The sequence below is a fragment of the Xenopus laevis genome, chromosome 7L (genome assembly GCF_017654675.1).
Source record: "Xenopus laevis strain J_2021 chromosome 7L, Xenopus_laevis_v10.1, whole genome shotgun sequence".
NCBI lineage: Eukaryota > Metazoa > Chordata > Amphibia > Anura > Pipidae > Xenopus > Xenopus laevis.
This window is the reverse complement of record NC_054383.1, coordinates 137,389,209-137,407,046: the sequence shown is the minus strand read 5'-3', so window position 1 is coordinate 137,407,046 and position 17,838 is coordinate 137,389,209. Positions and strand designations below refer to the sequence as shown.

General features: G+C 40.4%; 1 protein-coding gene across 11 annotated transcripts in view; it reads left to right on the top strand.

Moving 5' to 3' along the window:
* The window catches only part of arhgef10l.L (Rho guanine nucleotide exchange factor 10 like L homeolog), a 94,316-nt gene that overhangs the window by 10,839 nt on the left and 65,639 nt on the right, over window positions 1–17,838 (top strand). For 4 of the 11 annotated variants that reach the window (XM_041569866.1, XM_041569868.1, XM_041569869.1 and 1 more), the window contains exon 2: window positions 17,350–17,405. The exons of 3 other annotated variants lie outside the window; for them this stretch is intronic. In XM_041569866.1, coding sequence (XP_041425800.1) covers window positions 17,350–17,405 — 56 coding nt within the window. Of the gene's footprint in view, window positions 1–17,349; window positions 17,410–17,838 lie in introns of all 11 variants that reach the window. 4 more of the 11 variants (XM_018226540.2, XM_018226538.2, XM_018226539.2 and 1 more) reach the window with 1 other exon arrangement.

The window sequence follows — 17,838 nt, the reverse complement described above, 5'->3', positions numbered from 1 at the left end:
GAATCCTTCAGCCGAGGTGAACTGAATCGGAATCATAATTTGCATATGAAAATTAGGGGCGGGGAGGGAAATCTCATGACTTTTTGTCACAAAACAAGGAAGTGAAAATGTTTTCCCATTCCCACCCCTAATTTGTATATGCAAATTAGGATTTGGCTCGTTATTCGACCGCATCTTTATTGAAGGATTTGGGGGTTTGGCTGAATCCAAAATACTGGATTCGGTGCATCCCTAGTTTCCATTAGGGATTAGAATGCATTTCCTTATTTAAGTCCTGGCAGCGCCAGATTCAGCACTCCCTGCACGTGGCACCACCCCACAACTGGTTAGTGACTCCACTTTCTAGACTTCCCTGATGATCCAACTGACTGATTCACCCTATTTAAAAGCCTTGGCCAAATCCTTATAAACCCATCCAGCTCTTAACCCCGCCTGAAATAATGGAGTGATGTCTTAATTAAATTATGATTTTTGGGTTCGTAGTCATTGGCTCATCCCCTGCCCCAAAAAAAAACCAATTATGCAGAACAGTTTCCTTGTTCCTGGTTACATTGAGCAACCCACTCTGTGCTGTAGGACCTGGGCTGTTGATCTCCTACTGACCAAGTCAGACTAGGAATTTTAGGCTGCTGTGAACCCCAAAATGACAGCAAATTTGGCACAATGGGCAAGTATTCTATCCTGTAAGTGAACTAGTATGTTATAGAATGGCCAATTGTAAGCAACTTTCCAATTAGTTTTCATTATTCATTTTTTATAGTTTTTCAATTGTCTTCTTCTTCTGAGTCTTTCCAGCTTTCAAATGGGGGTCGCTGACCCCATCTAAAAATAAATGCCCTGTAAAGATACACATGTATTGTTAGCGCCGCTTTTTAAGAACTCATTTTTCTAATCAGGCCATCTTCTATCCATAATCCAGTCTCTTATTTATATCAGTGCATGGTTGCTAGGGGGATTTGGACCCTAGCAACCAGATTTCTGAAACGGCAAACTGGAGAGCTGCTGAATAAAAAGCTAAATAACTCAAAAACCACAAATAAATAAAAAATGAAACCCAATTGCAAATTTTCTCAGGCTATCACTCTTCGGCATGTTAAAAGTTAACTCAAAGCGGAACAACCACTTTAAGTGCAGAACAGCTGTCAGGTAAGCACTAGGTGTATTCACACTTCCCCATCGTAAAATGATTATATTGTGCATTATCTGTTGAACCTATAAACCAGTTTATTCAGTGGGAACCTATATTTGCCTTAATTATCTATTATTATTATTATTATTAAATGTTAATAATTAATTTCTTTAAGCTTCACACTGGGGCTCCAGGGCCGACTGTGGCTTCCCTCCCCCCACCCCAGTGTACCTTGTTTTCATGATCCTTCATCCTCCAGTCTGTCATTAAAGGTGCTGCCTGGTTGCTAGGGTAAGTGGGATCCTAGCAACCAGATTACAGATTAAAGTCCATAACAGAGAGCTGCAAAACATTCAGCAAAGCAGTGTCCCTTAGATTCTGACAACACCTACTTACTAAAATACAAGCTTCAGTGATGTGAGCTAATGTGGGGAACGTGCCGTTCCAGACATTGTTTTGTAACAGGATGATAATTGGAGCAGGTTTGTGATCTGCCAATAAATCCATCTGCTCAAGCTGATTTCTTCCCAACATTGTTTACTCGCTGCAGCAGCAGTAAAACAAAACATTATTAGGGAGCGGCATTTCTGTCAATACTAGTGTAGCCTGAAAATGATTCCCATACCAGTTTCTATGGGAAAGACTGCACATAATGCCATGGGATGCAGAAATGTCACAACTGTATTGGGATCCCATATATAAGCATACCCCATGTCCCTATGTGGTTTTCAGACTTTTGGGGTTCAAGTCCGGGGTCAGTATCAGGGGGGTACAGTGAGTACTGCAGTCATGGGCAGGGGTGAATAGGCATGATTTCTGGGTTATGGAAGAGGTGAGCAAGTAAGTGGGTAGATCCAGCAGCCAAAGACATAAACAGAGCTTTAATATTTCTGCAAAGTTTTCGTTCACTGGGCAGCGGATAGGTCTGGGGTCTAGGGGGTGTTTTTATGTTCTACCCTTGTCTGTCTGTCTGAGTCCCCCCCCCAGTTATCTGGTTTCCTTCCACTCCCCAAATACATACAGACAGGTTAACTGGCTCCTGACAAAACTCAGCCTAGTGTGTATGAAGGTGATAGGGCCCTCAGATTGTAAGCTCACTGGGGCAGTGACTGATGGGAATGTGATGGGAACCTCAGATTGTAAGCTCACTGGGGCAGTGACTGATGGAAATGTGATAGGGACCTTAGATTGTAAGCTCACTGGGGCAGAGACTGATGGGAATGTGATAGGGCCATCAGATTGTAAGCTCACTAGGACAGAGACTGATGTGAATGTGATAGGGACCTAAGCTTGTAATCTTATTTAGGTAAGGAGTGATGGGAATGTGATTGGGCACTCTGATAGTAAGCTCACTGGGGCAGAGATTGATGGGAATGTGATAGGGCCCTCAGATTATAAAATCATTTGGGTAGGGAGTGATGGGAATATGATAGGGACCTTAGATTGTAAATTCACGGTGGTAGGGACTGATGGGAGTGTGAAAGGGCCGTCAGATTGTAAACTCACTGGGGCAGGGACTGATGGGAATGTGATAGGGACCTTAGCTTGGGAATGTGATGGAAAACGTAGATTGTAAGCTCACTGGGATAGGGACTGATGGGAATGTGATAGGGACCTTAGTTTGGGAATGTGATGGAAAACGTAGATTGTAAGCTCACTGGGATAGGGACTGATGGGAATGTGATAGGACCCTCTGTTAAATATTAACATTAATATTTCACTATTAATTAACTCATAAATAAGTGTAAAGACCGAGTTCACACTTCTTGCTTTCTACAACCACTACTTTATTAAAAAGGCAAAATATAACAAATACAAATTAATACATTACTGGATAACGCATCTGACAACTTATTATTATAGTTCTAAAACATACTAACTTTCTCTAAACTATTCCCTTTGTGTTACCTGTGTTACCATATACTACCAGAACTGTAGTGTGTCCTTTGCTCTCCAGATTCCAAGAGAGAGTGAACTAGCCTTACCTAGTCTTTATAAAACATATTCCTCCCCCAATATCCACCCTACGTCATATTCGCTTTCCTGTCCAGGAACCAAGACCCATCCCAGCCTCGTGGAGAACATATGTGCGATGAAGATAGATTCATAAGGCAGTATATGAGAATATCATATTCCAAGAGACATGCTTTCCTTTGTCTCAGTGTCTCAATTGCAAGAGACCAATTGAATGTGATAGGCCCTAAGATTGTAAGCTCATAGGGGCAGGGACTGATGGGAATGTGATCAAGACCTTAGATTGTAAGATCACTGGGGCAGGGACTGATGGGAATGTGATCAAGACCTTAGATTGTAAGATCACTGGGGCAGGGACTGATGGGAATGTGATCAAGACCTTAGATTGTAAGATCACTGGGGCAGGGACTAATGGGAACTTAATCAGAACTTTAGATTGTAAGATAACTGGGACAGGGACTGATGGGAATGATGTATAATCTCTGTATAGCACTGTAATATGTCATGCACCACCAAGCTGATACTAGAATTCTCTTTGGAGAACGGACTACTTGTATTATGTCATATATATATATATATATATATATATATAGTATGTTATGTTTAGCTGCATCTGACAGGGAAAAAATGATTTATCTTATTCTTATCGGATTTATCTGAACGCGGCAGAACCAGCAAGAGCTACAGCAAAGCCTCTTCCCCAGTCTGAGCATGAATTATCCTGTGTATTATTTCTATGAGATATGGAAACTATTACGGATTGGCGTCGCTGCATGACACAACATTGATGGACCATATATAGCTAAACATAAGGCTAACACATTTATGTATCATACAGGGTTAACACTGTTGGACTATTTGCAGTGTGTGCAAATACTTGGTTCTGACTTGATCACAGTAACCTTCAGTTAGATACTTCTCCTGGTACATATCATTGATAAGCTTTTGTAGCAACATGAATGTTTAAAGACAAAACATTCTGTGCTTCAAGGACGGTCCTGGTGCATATCACTGATAAGCCACATTAATTATGTTTTCTCCACGTAATCTATCTTTTCCATTGTACGATGTATTTTTCGTCATTATAATGATGCTTTTCTCATCATCACAATGGAATGTCTTTGTCCTATACCTTATAAATTCTCTTACCGAATCTTAAATAAACTGAGTTTGTTTCTGACTTACCTACTTGTTGGTCTGTTTCATACAAACTCCCAGATCTGCGTGCCTGGAGAGACAATCACAGATGATCTACCAGTGACGGTTCAAAGCGAGTGCACTCGTAGCTACAAGTTCTAAATAGAACGGTTCCAGTTATTGCCCTTTCAGTTGGTGTCAGGAAGTGGGATCGGCTGGAAATAGCATTTGGAGCGGTAAGTAGAATGTCTGTCTGAAAAGACGATTTTTTCCTTGCCCTCCACTATTTCCAAAAACCGTTTCCCCGCCTGAGGGGTGTATAACAAAGTTGTAGCTTAAATGGTCTCAAGGTAGAGACGGTTCGGTTAGCCCTAGGACTTAAGAGTAAGCCAGGGATGGTCTCAAGGTAGAGACGGTTCAGTTAGCCCTAGGACTTAAGAGTAAGCCAGGGATGGTCTCAAGGTAGAGACGGTTCAGTTAGCCCTAGGACTTAAGAGTAAGCCAGGGGTTACTGGAGATCATTTTTTTCTGACTGTGTTGTCTCTCCATGCATTAATGTACCATTAAAGGTATAAATTCTACCTCACACAACTTATTCTCTTTCCCCTTTTATCTATTCATTTCAACACTATAGAATTGTTGTATGTGTTTTTGTCTTACTGCAATTTTGAAAGGTATTTCACGTATTTCTGTTGTTTATCATTTGTTTTATTACTTTATGTAAAGTGATCGCTATATTAAGGAATACCTCTGTCAGTTGATAAGGTTTTGCTGGGACCCTCGATCCGAGACAGCCCGTCAATTGTCTTGATTTATTGCTATCACTTTACTTGTTATGTAATGTGCTGCTAAATCTATTAACCCTAAAAAATTGTGCACAATAAATGTGAGGATATTAAGAAACATTCGCAGAGCTGCTGAGGGTATTGTTGGGACCTTCAGTTTTTGCTTTATCCTTACTATTTATTGCATTCAAATTCAATTGAGTGTTATTCTTGCATTAAGGCATTAGACCTCGTAACACAATTGTCAGGTATTGATGAGACCTTGTTCTCGTACAGCCTTATATTGTGTTCCTGATTTACAAGTACACTCAACAGCGACCTCTTGCTCTGGTGTTGGAAAATGGGTTCTAAGATTTCCAAAACATTACCAAAACCCTTGCCACATAAAACATGTAAACAGTATGTATATCGCTGTAGCCCACAAGAAGGATTTTTTGTTGACCCTTGGAAAGATAGTATTGCAGGTTGGAGAGAAGATATAGGTTTAGATGACCCTTTTTTCCCGAAGTCCCAATAGATTGCAAAACATTTTGTCCCATGCACCCGATCTCAGAAAGAACCCAGACGCATGTCTTAATTATTTAAAAAGGATGTGCCAAGGACAGAATATTACAGGTCACCGTAATTTACAATGGCAACCTAATTATAATTAAAGACAGGGCAAAGGCACCAGAAGAGGAATATGTAAAAATCTTGTTGTCTCTTTCTGTTATATGTGTATATGTGCAGCCCCACTTAGTTTGGTATTGTAAACATAAGCTCCACCAAATTTAGGACTGGATGTGATCCAAAAGATCAACACGTGTGACTGTGACCCTAGCAATGAAACTTCTAAAGCCGGCACGCAAGCCCCTTGATGCTTGTAAAAGAGGTTTCCTTGAGAGGAGTTAAAAAGTTGCACGGGGGGGGTCTTGAATATCACAAGCTCCAGACCACGGACTTCAGCTACACGAAATTAAGTATGCGCATGCATCTTTGTGTTTTATGTTTTGCTTTATATATCTAATCATAGAGTTTTAAGCATTGAATGATATTTTATTGTACCGTTCAGATATTTGATTAGGTTTGAAACAGCCCCTTTAACTCCTACTTTTTCCTCTTTGTCTATGGAATTGAACGTTTAGAGTTAATGCGGGTGGGCTCAAGACACTGACATCACCCATCCATAATGGGGGTCCTGGGAATTAACGAGGCGGAAGTGGCCACACAAGGTAGATATGCCTTGTTCTGTCTCTTTTCTTCTCCGGTTCCTAAGAACAGGGTGGTGCTGTGCAAAAAGCCTGACCCAAGGAGACCATTTGAGGTATAGCCCCACCAGCTTAGGCTAGAATAAGAGAATAATGAGAACAGTGAGTGAGAGAAGGAATCAGGAAAGTGAAGTAGAATGTCAAGAGAGTTGATATACAAAAAGGTCAGGCGAGTGATATAGACGAAAATTAAGTAAGTGATATGGACGATTGTCAGCCAAGGGACATACAAAGAGTTCGGGAAAGTGATATAGCAGAGGGTCAAGTAAGTGACATAGTAAATAGTCAAGATAGTGCCCTAGAAAGTCAGGAAAGTGCCTCAGAATCAAAGGAAGCTAGAAAGCAAAGAGAGGAACAAGAAAAGTTGATAGCAGAAGGGTTAAGTTAGATAATAGAGAACAGTGAAAAAGAAAAAAAAAATTGACACCAAAAAGACAAACAGCTCAGAGATAAGTTCTCTGAAAGTTATAGCTCAGATACAGACGAGCAGGCTGTCCCCAGCCCCACAGCTAAGCTCTACCCCGCCCGTACAATACAAAGTAGAGAAAAAGGGGGGCGACGGGGGACGCTGCAGAAGTGCGTCTAACTAAAAACACACAGATCTTAGAAGGATTTTTCAAGATGTTCCACAGCCCCATACTAATCCACACAAATTTGCACAGGAACTCTTGTTTGTCAATGGTGCTCATAAGCCTAATTATACCAATATATTATTTGTACTCAAAGCGTGTGGTCTAGGGGATTACCAAATGTTAGACAAAATGTATTGAGATACTAACCCTGTTGACCCAGCCCAAGTCGGAGTCTGTTTCCATGCTCTGAAAAGTACAGTAAGCACCAATTTTTTTCTTTCAGAAGCTTCTTGGGACATAGTTGTCAAATTTAACCAAGATGCCAAAGAGTCTGCTGTCCAGTATGCTATTACCTTTGTGGTAGGACTACTAAATGATCCTCAAAGTAACCTCAGCATACATAGTCTTGCCTGGAAGCATAAGAAGTTAGAAAAGATAATTGCCATTGCCACAAGTTGAGAACTCCTGTCTTAAGCCCCAGCAGGTGTTACTCGTTCAGCAACAGTCTAACAACTTCCAGGATAATTCCCAAAACTCCAGAAACAATAACTAACAGACAGCAGAACAGGTCAGATAACTGTAACAAAAAGACAGTTGTTTGTGTTAATTGTAATAATCAAGGGCATTATGCATATAAGTGCATATCCCCAAAGAAAGCCTTTTCCCTGCAGGAGATGCAGCCCCTTCACATTCCAATGCATCCCTCATAAATCCTGCTTGAAGGTGCGACGCAGCCCCGGTACCAGTATTTCCAAACACTTCCAATCACCATCCAGACCTCCTAATTGCAGTGTTTATTAATTAAAAGACCCTAACTTTGTTTAGTGAATACTGGTGCTGCCCGCTCAGTTTTAAAGACTCACTCAAACCTGCCATTATCTGGTAATGTAATCACGGCAGTGTGAGTTGGAGGAAATCCTATCCCTATGGCAGAAACAAGCCCATCGGAAGTGTCCATTGGTCCTGTATCCACAAAAGCTGCCTTTCTTTTAAGTGCCTCCATCCCTGACAGTTTCATAGGTAGGGACATCCTTTCTAAACCAGGGTGCACCATATACTGTAATCCGGATGCAGTATTTGTGCCTGTCCTGCCTCCATAAGTGTCTGAGATGACCAATGCACTAGATACTGCTAATCTTCTGTCACTAAAGGAAATTTCTGAGGAGGAAAATTCTGTACCTCCTAAATTATAAGGTCATGCCCGTGCTGATGTAGCTGCAAAGTAGGCAGCATTGTATAATAAAATGTTTAAAGTATGTGTTGTAAAAGAACCAACTCAGTCTGTTCCCTCTAGTGCTGTTTTATCAGCCATTCGGGACCAAGTGGAACCTGAGGAGAAGGAACATTGGCTTAACGCCAGATGTACACAAACTCCAGAAGGTGATTTTTTTAGTGTTTAGATAATTGCCCTGTAGCACCCCATGCTCTGTTACTATATTTGATTGCTGCCTCGCATGCTCTCACCCATATTTTAAAAAAAAAAAAAAGGGGGGGAGGTGTGATGCAGTGTCAGGAATGAGATTTGCCCTCAGCTTCTCATCTTTCACAGCCAAATATGTAAAATCATGTGCCCCTTTTCAGATAATGCAGATAGATTACATACAGTTATCTAAATGTTGTACTTATGAATATGTACTTGTGTGTGGTGACCAATTCTCTGAGTGACCATAAGCAAAAAACTGACTAAGTAAAAATGTGCAGAAGCCGGACTTGCGTGGCCGGATGCCCTTGATATAGTGCTTATATCTGTCTGGCACTCTCCCCACATGAATTATTGTTTGAAACAACAACACACATGGCTCAGTACCTTTTCCTCCTGCTGACTTCCTTTACATGAACTATTGATGAATGACTGTTATTCAGTTATATAAAGAACTGACCAAATTGCGTTCTCGAGTTTATTCTTCCCTACCAGATCCAGCAGATGCCCCAGCATTGCATGTTCTCATTCCAGAAGATTGGATCCTAGTAAAGAGATACGTTGCTAAAGTTCTTCAACCGCACTGGGGAGGACCATTCCAAGTACTCCTCACCACAGAAAACAGCTGTAAAGGTTGAAAGGAAAGCGAATTGGATCCATCTGCCTTACTGAAAGGAGATTCAACTTCCACCTGTTGTGTAAGTGGGGGAATTGCAGGACATAATAACGCCTCTTTCCCACCACCACCTAAGTCCCAGGGACCCTAACATCCAGTGCTAAGGAAGTGGGTCCCCATCGGGTGAAGATGAAGCATCAGGACAAATCTTCAGCATCATCATATCATTGTGGGCCACATGTTTCGGTCCGAAGCCAGACTAAAGACTTATCACCTGTGTCTTCTTGCTACGCATCCTTATCTTCGTCGCTGTGCTGATTGCAGTACTCATAAAGCCTGTTGTTGATGACAAGTCACAACTCAACACGCCAGTAGCCTCACTAACATTTTCTGCACCTGAGGTTAATGTTTCTTCACCAACTCATGTTAAAGTTGTCAAAAGAGACTTATAATATTAATGCTCTTGTTAAAATGCATATTGTGGCAGCATCTGCACTCAATATTACTGATTGTTGGATATGCATATATTTTCCTTTTACAGTTCGCAGTATGCAATATATAACAGAACTTCTATCTCCTCACGATATAGTTAAAATACCATGAGCCAAGTTCATATGTCTTCAGTATAACACCACACTTATTCCCATGCCCATTTCAGGATGCATGCAAACCACCAGAAGTGTATTTTAATAAAACTGTGTGATCCAAGGATAGGTAAGTTGGTAGTCAGCCTTTACATCAACATTTTGGCTAATCACCTGCATCTGGGTGACATTATTTGCAAATCATTCTCACTAGTGCTAGATAGGTCCACTGCTGATAGAAAAAAATATTGATATTTTAAACGTAATTGAAGTTTCCTAACATTATTTGTTTCTGTTCTTGCTGTGCCTTATTATATCATTTTTCAGGCTAATTCTACTGAGCCTGTTCTTTTCTATCCTAATAATTCTAGAGGTCAAATATGATTTTATTTAATCATCACAGTATATAAATGTTATATTCCACAGGTATTGTTATATAGGTTGTATTCATAGCATTTGTAATGTATACTATAATTGCAAGGGAGCGGTTTCTGAGGGCCAGTACGGCCCTTACAGACACTGTTCCAAGGTTATGTGTAACATCTGCCAAGTTGGTTCTTATCAGTATCCTGTATTGTTTTGTATTCTATGCCAAGGAGAATCATCCTTGCAGCACACCTGCAGTTACTCCTTTCTTTTTTATAAGACCAATTAGCCCTGGCATGACTTCATCATCAACACATACATCAGTAGCATAGATGTATTTTTCTCTTTTATAGTCGCACAACATCTTGTTTTAAGGAAGAGTAATTTAGAGTAATTTTATGAACAATTTCCTCCTGATTGTGAATCTAATTTGTATTTGTTTTCTAAATCTGAAATCATAGCTTTCAGTGCTTCACTAGTTGGTGTCCTTGTTTTAACCTTATATCAAGGACGACAAAATTAATAGCATTGCTTGCATTATTGTTAAGAGTATTAATGCCACTAGCAAAGCCATTGCAAGCCTCTTAATTTTTCTGATCATTCTCAGGCCATCAACCAATAGCTCAGCATTTTACATAGCCTAGTCAACAATATTACCCAACATAAAGATCAGGGTTGGTGGGATTGGCTCACTAGTTGGTTGCCTGATGTTGGTGGTTGGGTTAAGACTATTATTGAAGTAGTTTTACTTGTGATTTTTGCTTTACTCATCAATCAATGTGTACCTTCACTCATATCTCTGTGTCGTACACCTCACTAAAGTTTTTCCTTTTTTTACACTATTTTTATACCTATATTTTTATATGTATTTCTCTACCCGTACCGTATAAGTATTTTTGCCTCTATTCCTTTTGTAGTCACATTCGTGACTAAACGGGGAATTGATGGACCATATATAGCTAAACATAAGGCTAACACATTTATGTATCATACAGGGTTAACACTGTTGGACTATTTGCAGTGTGTGCAAATACTTGGTTCTGACTTGATCACAGTAACCTTCAGTTAGATACTTCTCCTGGTACATATCATTGATAAGCTTTTGTAGCAACATGAATGTTTAAAGACAAAACATTCTGTGCTTCAAGGACGGTCCTGGTGCATATCACTGATAAGCCACATTAATTATGTTTTCTCCACGTAATCTATCTTTTCCATTGTACGATGTATTTTTCGTCATTATAATGATGCTTTTCTCATCATCACAATGGAATGTCTTTGTCCTATACCTTATAAATTCTCTTACCGAATCTTAAATAAACTGAGTTTGTTTCTGACTTACCTACTTGTTGGTCTGTTTCATACAAACTCCCAGATCTGCGTGCCTGGAGAGACAATCACAGATGATCTACCAGTGACGGTTCAAAGCGAGTGCACTCGTAGCTACAAGTTCTAAATAGAACGGTTCCAGTTATTGCCCTTTCAAACATCATCTTTCATAGTAGGGCCACTTGTATATGTCTGTGTCCTTATAAATAAGCACATTGTTATCAGCGCCGTATTTACAGCCAGATGCATGGCTTTGCTTCTCCGGCACAATCATGGAAGCAGTGTGCGGCCCAGAGCCATCTAAGCACTAAATTACTATATAAGATCGTTATCCCTTTTGTTATGCTGGGCTATCAGTAATGAGCTGCTTCCGTATAGCTTCCTGCCGTCTGATCTGCCAGGAAGAGATATTCCATTATTGTGTTTGTGCTCATAAAAATCAGCCTGAAAGACAAAGCGGTTATATTAGCCATAGAAAAACAGGGGATCCTGATGGGAGAGAACGAGACTGTAAGAGCAGCATGAAGTACATTCATGCCATAGGGCACGGATTAGAGGACTAATAATTAGAGCTGGTTGAATAAAAAAGGGGGGACACATATATATATATATATTAGGCAGCAGGTTACACATGCAAATAAATGCCTAGTAGCTGAGGTTTAAAAAAAGACTCCAATAAGTTTCATACAAATGGAATTGGCACTGTATTTATCTGCTGTGGGTTCTGGGTATTATACATGGAATTGGCACTGTATTTATCTGCTGTGTGTTCTGGGTATTATACATGGAATTGGCACTGTATTTATCTGCTGTGTGTTCTGGGGTATTATACATGGATTGCCCTGTATTTATCTGCTGTGTGTTTCTGGGGTATTATACTGGAATTGGCACTGTATTTATCTGCTGTGGGTTCTGGGGTATTATACATGGAATTGGTCCTGTATTTATCCTGCTGTGTGTTCTGGGGTATTATACATGGAATTGGGCCCTGTATTTATCTGCTGTGTGTTCCTGGGTATTATACATGGAATTGGCCCTGTATTTATCTGCTGTGTGTTCTGGGGTATTATACATGGAATTGGTCCCTGTATTTATCCTGCTGTGTGTTCTGGGGTATTATACATGGAATGACATTGTATTTATCTGCTGTGTGTTCTGGGGTATTATACATGGAATTGGCACTGTATTTATCTGCTGTGTCTTCTGGGGTATTATACATGGAATTGGCCCTGTATTTATCTGCTGTGTGTTCTGGGTATTATACATGGAATTGGGCACTGTATTTATCTGCTGTGTGTTCTGGGGTATTATACATGGAATTGGCACTGTATTTATCTGCTGTGTGTTCTGGGGTATTATACATGGAATTGGCACTATATTTATCCTACAGTGTATTCTGGGGTATTATACATGGAATTGGCCCTGTATTTATCTGCTGTGTGTTCTGGGGTATTATACATGGAATTGGCCCTGTATTTATCTGCTGTGTGTTCTGGGGTATTATACATGGAATTGGCCCTGTATTTATTGCTGTGTGTTCTGGGTATATACAGGAATTGGCCTATCTGCTGGTGTTCTGGGGTATTATACATGGAATTGGCATTATTTATCCTACAGTGGGTATTCTGGGGTATTATACATGGATGGCCTGTATTATCCTGCTGTGGGTTCTGGGGTATTATACATGGAATTGGCACTGTATTTATCTGCTGTGTGTTCTGGGGTATTATACATGGAATTGGCACTATATTTATCCTACAGTGTATTCTGGGGTATTATACATGGAATTGACACTGTATTTATCTGCTGTGTGTTCTGGGGTATTATACATGGAATTGGCACTGTATTTATCTGCTGTGTGTTCTGGGGTATTATACATGGAATTGGCCCTGTATTTATCTGCTGTGTGTTCTGGGGTATTATACATGGAATTGGCCCTGTATTTATCTGCTGTGTGTTCTGGGTATTATACATGGAATTGGCTCTGTATTTATCTGCTGTGTGTTCTGGGGTATTATACATGGAATTGGCCCTGTATTTATCTGCTGTGTGTTCTGGGTATTATACATGGAATTGGCACTGTATTTATCTGCTGTGTGTTCTGGGGTATTATACATGGAATTGGCCCTGTATTTATCTGCTGTGTGTTCTGGGTATTATACATGGAATTGGCACTGTATTAATCACACTGTGTGTTCTGGGGTATTATACATGGAATTGAACCGGTTTAAATGATAGCATAAAAAAAATGACATGAACAATTTAATTAACAAGTTATACTCACTGCCACTGGGGCTGTTAACTTTACCTTTACTCATTTTGCTATCCTCACCAGCAATTCTTATCTGTGGAGGGTAAAAGCATCAGTATACTTGGGAACCAACAGTAATATACAAAAATCCTACCTATAAAAAAACGTGAGGCTAAAATTCATTGAGGCCTTTAGGAAATAGTGTGTCTAATCGACATATCTAATATGCCTCACATCTTAACAAAGAACTCTTAAAGGAGAAGGGAAGGTTAAAAGTAAATAAGCTTTATCAGAAAGGTCTATATAAATACACCAGTAAACCCTCAAAGTAATGCTGCTCTGAGTCCTCTGTCAAAACAAACATCACATTTCTTTCCTTCTATTGTGTACTCATGGGCTTCTGTATCAGACTTCCTGTTTTCAGCTTAAACCTCCAGGGCTAGGGCTTGAGCATGCTCAGTTTGCTCCTCTCCCCTCCCTCCCTGCTGTAATCTGAGCCCAGAGCTATGAGTGAGCAGGGAGAGACTCAGGCAGGAAGTGATGTCACACCAAGCTAATATGGCAGCTGCTACCCTAAACAAACACAGATAGTGTCTAGAGCTGTTTACTCAGTTATGGTAAAGCATTCTGCAGAATAAATACAGTGTTATAGCTTGTACTATTGTGGTTAATCTATTGGCAGTTTCCTTCTTCTTTAACCGGATTACCTGCATTTCTATCCAGCACCCAGTGGCAGAACTAGCAGGCGTGCAGGGAGGAGGGTGACTGTGCATTCATACACACTGAGATCATCACTGGGACAGTCAGGATAATCTTGTATAGTCTTCTAGCAAGTCACATAGCGGAACAGAATTCAATGAGCATCTCTACCCACTCAATAACATGCCTAAACTTGAAGTACTGTAGATACTTATTATGATTTAGGGGAAATGAGGAAACACAGAGCTTCCCAAAACTGCTTATTTCTCATCAGCACTTTCTTTTGGATCATCTGGCCCACTTCATTTATAACTCCCTGCTCCATGGCAGGGTTCCTACTCAACACTGGAGCAGATTCACTCAATGGTAGAGGACCATTCGCTAGCAAACGAGACTGTAGTTCGCACTCTATCGCCAGGCAACTTTTCCTTCGGGTGAGCGCTCATTATTCCGCAAATTCAATAAAATGCAAATTTTACCTCTTTCGCCAGAGTTTATTTCGCCACCTCAGACCAAGCGAACTGATAAAACAAAGTTACATCTTCCTCCATCTTATGTCAGTGACATCATATCCTGTATGTCGGGAATGCATTAAAGTTGTAAAAAAAAGCTGGCGACTTTTCTTTATTTAAAGTGTGATTGCCTTCAAAAGTCTGAACTATAAAAGAGTTACGGCTGAACAATTTTTTTAAACTAATTTTAGGGGCATGCCACATTTATATAAGGGTGGGCTCATGTCTAGGGCAATCAAGGTTATCTTCTGTCTTTATTTTGGCTTATTGGACATGTGTTTGAAAAAGTGGCCACTTTAAGGGGCCGATTCACTAAGGGTCGAATATCGAGGGTTAATTAACCCTCGATATTCGACTAGGAACATCAAAGTCGAAGGATTTAGGGCAGATAGTACGATCGAACGATCGAAGGATTATTCCTTCGATCGAACAATAAAATCCTTCGAATCGAACGATTGGAAGGATTTTAATCCAACGATCGAAGATCCTTCGATCAAAAAAAGTTAGGAAAGCCTATGGGGTCCTTCCCCATAGGCTAACATTGACTTCGGTAGCTTTTAGATGGCGAACTAGGGGGTCGAAGTTTTTTTTTAAAGAGACAGTACTTCGACTATCGAATGGTCGAATAGTCGTAAGATTTTTACTTCGAATCCTTCGATTCGAAGTCGTAGTTGAAGGTCGAAGTAGCCCATTCGATGGTCGAAGTAGCCCAAAAAAAACTTCGAAATTCGAAGTTTTTTTACTTCGAATCCTTCACTCGAAGTAAGTGAATCGGCCCCTAAGTGTTTGCATCAACATTACTAAAGACACTAAACAATAGAGGTGCCCACTTGGACTTACTCTACAGTTGTGCATAGAAGCAAGATGGCTGGATTTGGGTGGTCCCAACAGCTGACGATCCCAAGGCTCCTGAAGACTCTATGGGGCAAATTTACTAAAGGGTGAAGTGGGCTTCACTTGCAGAAAAATTCTATTGCTATTGACATTGCCAATTTTTTTTTTTTTCTAAAGCAGTTGTTCACCTTTAATTAAAATTTTAGATTTAGATGCAATTGGTCTTCATTTTTTATTATTTGTGGTTATTTAGCTTTTTATTCAGCAGCTCTCCAGTTTGTAATTTCAGCCATCTGGTTGCTAGGGTCCAAATTCCCCTAGCAACCATGCACTGATTTGAATAAGAGGCTGGAATATGAATAGGAGAGGCCTGAATAGAAAGATGAGTGATAAAAAGTAACAATAACAATACATACAGAGCATTTGTTTTTTTAGATGGGGTCAGTGACCCCCATTTGAAAGTTGAAAAGAGTCAAAAGAAGAAGTCAAATAATTCAGAAACAATGAAAAATAAATAGTGAAGACCAATAGAAAAGTTGCTTGGAATTAGCAACTCTATAACATACTAAAAGTTAACGTGAAGGTGTACCACCTCTTTAACCATTTGAAGCTCACGCCACATTTGTTTTAGGGTTTAGTCATGTCTAGGACAATAGAGGATCCGTTTTGTCTTTATTATTTTTTTCTTGAACATTTGTAATAATAAGTGGTCACTTCAAGCAATTTCACCAACACTCACTAAGTCATATATTTGAACCTATATGTACCCACCATATTTAAATTGCTAAAATAAGTGTAAGTATGTTAACAAAGTTTTACTAGGAAGAAAGTAACGCCAGCGAAAATTCGCTTAGAAACATCTGCGCTGACAAATTTTCACCTGCCCAGATGAAACTTCACATTTTGATGAATATGTGAATTTGCTGCGAATTAATGTCTGACAACGTTGCACGGAGTATGGTGAAGCCTTCCAAGGGGAAAATGTGGCCTTTATTTTGCCTGGTCATGTGCTTTCAGAAAGAGTCAGCACTTTAGGATGGAACTGCTTTCTGGCAGGCTGTTGTTTCTCCTACTCAATGTAACTGAATGTGTCTCAGTGGGACCTGGATTTTACTATTGAGTGTTGTTCTTAGATCTACCAGGCAGCCGTTATCTTGTGTTAGGGAGCTGCTATCTGGTTACCTTCCCATTGTTCTGTTGTTTGGCTGCTGGGGGGAAAAGGGAGGGAGGTGATATCACTCCAACTTGCAGTACAGCAGTAAAGAGTGACTGAAGTTTATCAGAGCACAAGTCACATGACTGGGGGCAGCTGGGAAACTGACAATATGTCTAGCCCCATGTCAGGTTTTACAATTGAATATAAAAAAAACTGTCATCACGAGAGCCTCCCAGTTGTGATATCAGTCAGTAAGGGCATTGGCACCTCATTGATTTTGGGTAACATTAGATAACCTGGGAGAGAGTTATGCAGCACAATATTAATACTGGATGTTCTGTGTTGGCCATTGTGGCTTTTATAACAAAGGTCTCAGTGTTTTGCATAAATGAGTTGTTCCCACAGGTCTATTAATGATTTACAGGATTCACATGAGTGTTCCTCTCCAGCTGGAGAATGGGTGAGCTCTGGGACGGGTGCTGGTGATGGGGTGTGTGTTGGCAGAGATAAGGGTTGGTTATTGTTTTTGGATAGTTGCACCACTATGGGGAATGGATGGGGTTTGGCCATAGAGCTGCTCCTACACCAGTTCCATAAACACAACGGATCCGTTGTTTTGTTTCCTATTATGCCGGAAGCAGTGTCCCTGGGGCAAGGTGGGCACAGGAAAGGACGGGGTCGCAGAGGGTGACGGGTCACAGAGGGTGACGGTGCTTAGTTAATGTCACTGTGTTTCAGGCTCAGCAAGGAGACAGATGGATTCCGCAGAGAGTTCCCGCTTTCACTTCCATGCAGTAGGTACTGTGACATCAAAGCTCTCTTCTTTATTCTGCACCCGTATAACTACTACCTGTGTGCTGTGCTCTGCATGTCATGCGACTACTGCAACCTGTGGCTCTGAGCTGTTGCGGAACTGTAACTCTCAGCAAGGCCACAGGTTGCATATCACTGCTCATCCCTCTGAGTGTGCTGTGTAAAGTTTCACATATTTTCTGCTTTGTTTTTTTTTGTTTCAGTTGTTTATTTTTTTTTTTTTTACCCCAAACTAGGTGTGTACAGTCCCTTGATCCTGAGTGTTTTGCTGCATGTAACTCCCGTTACCCTTACTGATTCAGTAATGACTGCCTGTGCCTGTGAATGGTCATGAAATTAAATACTGTATGTTTCAGTGCACACATACTGTGTGTATCGCTCCTCATAATCTAAGTGTTTGAGTTATTACTCCCT